This window comes from Polyodon spathula, chromosome 12 (genome assembly GCF_017654505.1).
Source record: "Polyodon spathula isolate WHYD16114869_AA chromosome 12, ASM1765450v1, whole genome shotgun sequence".
NCBI lineage: Eukaryota > Metazoa > Chordata > Actinopteri > Acipenseriformes > Polyodontidae > Polyodon > Polyodon spathula.
This window is the reverse complement of record NC_054545.1, coordinates 42,875,097-42,880,030: the sequence shown is the minus strand read 5'-3', so window position 1 is coordinate 42,880,030 and position 4,934 is coordinate 42,875,097. Positions and strand designations below refer to the sequence as shown.

Sequence of the window (4,934 nt, the reverse complement as noted above, 5' to 3'; positions counted from 1 at the left end):
GTTTGACAGATTAGGATTTTAAAGGGTCTACAACAAATATTCTGGCATTGCGACATTTCTTATCGTTTTTTAGACTGAATCACACAGGTGTTGCAAATTCAGAACCTCAGGTACTCAAAATGCTATAATAATATCTTACTCAGAATAAAAACAAAACAAAACAAAAAAAACCTGTTAATTAAACTCGTACTTAAATAGCCAACGTGTAACAGCACGGCTGGACTCTTCAGCAGATTGAGGTCACGGTCTTCCTGTCACTGCAGTCTGTGGTTTTTTTCTTGTTTTTTTCCAGGCTCCGCTCGGCACTGTTTTTAATCTCTAAACTGTGATGATGTGGGTTTATTATTCTTCAGTAGTGAAATACAGGTCAGGTTTATAAATAAATATAAAAAAAAAAAAAAAAACACACACAACCACACACACGAACTGAAATAAAATATTATTATGTTTATTATCTGTGTTTAAAAACGCAAATGTATTTAACTGAACCAGGATAGAAGCCTTGAGATATAAATCGCATTGTCAAGGGGGTCCTAGCAAACAGAAGAGACAGCAAGAAAAACACAAATCCTTCAAAACAGGACAAAAACGCTAAAACCATCCAAATAAAATAATACAATTCATGCCCCGCCCCCGCTCACTCACTCCTCCCACTAGCTCACTCACTCACTCCCCCCCACTAGCTCACTCCTCCCACTTGCTCACTCCCCCCACTCGCTCACTCGGGTTTCAAGTAAAAGCTCACAGGTTTCTTTGATCATTAAAAAAAAACCAAACAATTTAAAACCATGGTAAAGACTGTAATGTCCACTGAAGTGTCTCCCCCAGTACTAAAGAAATCAGGGTCCTCATTGCTGGTGCTTCTGTGTTCTGTCTCTGCAGATGCACACAGACCCCGACACCACACCAGCTCGAACCCACATCCCCCAGTCCAGTCCAGTCCAGTGTAGTCCGGGTCCCAAGAGCAGCCTTGTGGTCCCGTCCCACCCCCTGCCCAGCCCCGCAGTGTAGGAAAGTAGTTCCGGTTGTGCGTATGCCGGGACAGCCTGGCTCTTTACACTGTCTGTGATTCGCTAGCACAACATCAGCTCAAGAAAGTAGTCCCTCATTCCTCGTCTCTAGTTAGCGGTGACTCGAGAACGCATCCAGTCTAGACCAGCTGGCAATCTGAGAGAAAGAGACACACACACACACTCAGATAGAGTATATAAACAATCACTTTTTTACTGTTAAATTTAGGAAAATATCAACGCGCACAATGATTTTTGCTTAATGCATCAATGGTGAAGCAAAGGGGAAACCCTCTCACCCTCTACTCCCTCTACACACCCTGACTTCTCCCCCAGACCCTCCCCTCTCTCCGCGGGGGGCCCCCCAGCCCCCTCTCCTCTCTCTCGCTCCTCCCGGCTGCTCCCCTCTCTAGGACCCTCCCCCAGCCCCTCTCTCCTGCTCCTCAGCTCCTCCCCCAGGAGTCGGAAGGGGCCTCGAGCCGAGGGGGTCGCTCCTCCCCCCAACCCCTCGCCTCTCTCGGACCCTCACCCAGGCTCTCCCCAATCCTCTCTCAGCCCCTCCCCCAGCCCCTCTCCTCTCTCACCCCTCTCCGGTGAGAGCGCAGCAGCCCTGTATGTGCCAAGGATGGTCTTGGATGGCGCCAAGCGTGAGGAAGCTGGAGATCTCGCCGGCACTCATCGAGTTCTTGGCGTCTTGCTTGTTGGCGAAGACGAGGACCGCCGCCCCGCGCAGCTCCTCCTGCGCCAGCATGCGATGCAGCTCCTCACGAGACATGGACAGACGCTCCCGGTCAGTGCTGTCCACCACCAGGACCACGATCTGAGGGGGGAGGCAGTGCCGTGTCAGTACCTCAGTGTAGCAGTAGTACAGCGATGTAGGACAATGTAGAACACTATGTTTAGCAAGTGCACTGTATAAGAGAGTGTCTTTATACTGTGAAAAAGGGTCATTCAGGCTTCGCACATGATTAGATAGAGGGCAGGTCATGACCTGTGATACAATCAACCAATGAGGTCATGAAGTTGTGTGCTGTTACTGTAAACTATGTGACAAATATAATCTGTTCAACATAAATGTTGTTATGAATTATTCTCGTACGTCAATATTAACTCGCTCTCACAACTCTCCCTGATCCAATCGTCATCCTCTGAACTAATCTCTCTCTTCTCCTTCTCTCTCTCTCTCTCTCCTCTCTCTCTCTATCTCTCTCTATATATATAATATCTATATCTATATATCTATATATATCTATATATATAAATATAATTGCAGTACCTCAGTGTTACAGTAGTATATTGCAGTATATTTTAGTACCTCAGTGTTACAGTAGTATATTGCAGTATATTTTAGTACCTCAGTGTTACAGTAGTATATTGCAGTATATTGCAGTACCTGTGTTACAGCAGTATATTGCAGTATATTGCAGTACCTCAGTGTTACAGTAGTATATTGCAGTATATTGCAGTACCTGTGTTACAGTAGTATATTGCCGTACCTCAGTGTTACAGTAGTAGGAGCTCCAGGTGCAGCGCAGGCTCTCCTGGCCCCCGATGTCCCACACCAGGAAGTGCGTGTTCCTCACCACGATCTCCTCCACGTTGCTGCCGATGGTGGGGGAGGTGTGCACCACCTCCTTCGTCAGGCTGGGGGAGAGAGAGGAGAGAGGAGATTCGTCTCCTGTAGCACCTTGGGGGGTGGGAGGCTGAACATTCATCCTATTTAGATATACAGTGTTTTCTAGTGGGGTGGATGGGTGGGCAATTGTCTATGTGTGCAATTGTAATTCTAGCATAATACACATTCATTTAAACAGCTTTCCTGTCATCCCCCCCCCCCCCCGTCCTGTTCCCCCCCCCCCCCCTCCTCCCCCTCCCCCTCCCCTCCCCCCCTCGCCTATTTGTTAAAGTTTCAGTATTTGACCTGAGTTTGGGATTGGGTGGGAGGAGGTTAATCAGGGGGGGAGTCTATTTGTTTAAAGTTTCAGTATTTGAACCTGAGATTGTGTCTTGGTTAATCAGAATAGAGAGTAAACATGTTAGCAGGTAGAGCTGTGGCATTTTAATGTCATTGTAATTATAACTACTGCAGCACAACTGTAACTTCAGGAAACAATGGACCCCACGCCGACACTCACAACTGGTACAGGATGGTGGTCTTGCCCGCGTTGTCCAGCCCAACAATGATCACTTTGTGCTCTGGGGAAGCAAAGGAGAGGCGTTAACGGGCAGGGGACATGGAGCGAAAATAAAGAAAAAAACGACTATTTAATCAGGGCAATCTTACTAGCGTGTTGCTGTTTTAACAGCTCTGTGTCACTGTGATCAACGGAGTTTCACGATGAATCAATCGTGCTGCAGTAAAGCAATGAGTAATGTGTCGTTTCGGTTTCTGGTTTGCACAGCGAGTGACTTATTATATAACAGCAGCAGCTAAAACGTTTTAAACAAATAGAACAGGTTGCCCCGGTGATTTTTAAGTCCAAGTGTTTTATTGCGTGGTGTATCTGTAGTCTTTTTCTAGTGACAAAACGATACATCAGAGTCCCACTCTAATAAACTACAGCAGAATGTAATATTGCCATCAAAGCAGAACTCACACAGGGGGAGATATCAATTAAGAATGTGCATTTCTCCAGACAGAAAAACGTTTTACAAATAAATAAAACAGAATTTAACTTACCTCGGTTTCCGAAGATGGTCATCAATTTGGTAAAGAGCAGCCCCATTATTCTTTATATATTTATATATATAGTAACTGTTTTTCAGTTATCCAGTCGCTGGTGTCGATGAAGGGATTCACCGGTCAATCAGAACTGCTCAAGTCGATCCAAAGGCTGCTTTACCCGGTCAGAGATTTTATTCACAGTCGGAGGTCTGGGATTAAACGTGTGTCCGAACCTTAATTTCAACCATATACGCTTTAAAACATACAAAAATATGTACTTTGAGGTTAGCTCAATCACAACACTGTAAAAAAATTAAGAAAAACGCTTTACTATGTGCTCCCCTTCACCAGACAAAGGCAATAAGTACATAAACTAAAGAAAATTGAAACAAACCAGAAGCTGTGTTACATATACACTGGCGAAATTGGGGGAAAAAAACTCCAAGTTGCGTCCGCTGCTTGCATCTTTCTGTCCGTCTTCTTTATTCTGCGGCTACGGCACACTTTCAAAGTGTACCGGTGACGTATGGGGAGAGTGGGGAGTCCCAGTGGGTGCGGCTTTGATAATATGGGCGGGGTTGGAAGCGAGTTCAGTCGGGGCGGGGCGGGGAATTCGTGTTTTTGTGGGCGTGTTTGTGGCGACGAGGCGGGGTAGAGGAAAGGTCGGTGATGACTGGAATTAGTTGTTAGCGGAACGACGCAGAGAACAGGAACTTACTCGGGGAATTTTAGGTTTTTTTGCACGTCATGAAGCGGTAATGTTTGGGGAATACCTGAACGGAAAAGATGTGATACACAAAACTAGCTTCAATTTCACTTTCCAACTAAAGATATCGGTTTACTTCACCTTGTTTAATTTAAACGTGTTGTAACATGTCGTTTGAAAACACTATGTAACACAATTTTTGTTCCTGGGTAGTAAGTGTTATTTCCTAATTGCTTATGCCTCAGAAGTATAGAAAATGGCTATTATTCCCCACAAACTTTGCTTTTGTGATTAGGACAGTGATATTTCAAAATATCACTATTTCCAATGGGAAAACGGGCAAATGTGTGTCTTTTCGTTCACATAAAGTCAGAAAAAAACAACATATGAATCCAAATTAACATGTATTTATACTAAAGTAATACAAAAATGACTACAAAAGATTTAGAAGTGAGTAGTTTTTCGAGATTTACGACTATACTGTAAAAATAAATTTACACGGTGAAATCAATACTTGTTACTTGTTTTTGGTAATACTTAGATCGCTCTTTTT

The 4,934-nt window shown here is 44.5% G+C and overlaps 1 protein-coding gene across 2 annotated transcripts; it reads right to left on the bottom strand.

Annotated features, from left to right (window-relative positions):
- Positions 1 to 663: 663 nt before the first annotated feature.
- Positions 664 to 4,566, bottom strand: LOC121323774 (ADP-ribosylation factor-like protein 5C). 2 transcript variants are annotated; one of them, XM_041264978.1, is made up of 6 exons: positions 4,070 to 4,566; positions 3,691 to 3,928; positions 3,146 to 3,206; positions 2,507 to 2,654; positions 1,595 to 1,830; positions 664 to 1,167 (listed from the first exon to the last, which is right to left on the bottom strand). In XM_041264978.1, the coding sequence occupies exons 2-6, from the start codon at positions 3,734 to 3,736 to the stop codon at positions 1,119 to 1,121; spliced, it is 540 nt and encodes a 179-aa protein (XP_041120912.1). In that variant the 5' UTR covers positions 3,737 to 3,928; positions 4,070 to 4,566; the 3' UTR covers positions 664 to 1,118. The 2 variants fall into 2 exon arrangements, with proteins under 2 accessions (XP_041120912.1, XP_041120911.1); XM_041264977.1 differs by having other exon boundaries at positions 3,691 to 4,566.
- Positions 4,567 to 4,934: the final 368 nt, after the last annotated feature.

Excerpts from the sequence above, each read along its gene's own strand:
- LOC121323774 (XM_041264977.1), bottom strand. The coding sequence starts at position 3,736 with ATGGGGCTGCTCTTTACCAAATTGATGACCATCTTCGGAAACCGAG. Across the intron at positions 3,207-3,690 it reads GACCATCTTCGGAAACCGAG|AGCACAAAGTGATCATTGTT; the intron begins GTAAGTTAAATT and ends TTGCTTCCCCAG. Across the intron at positions 1,831-2,506 it reads CCTACTACTGTAACACTGAG|ATCGTGGTCCTGGTGGTGGA; the intron begins GTACGGCAATAT and ends CTCCCCCCTCAG.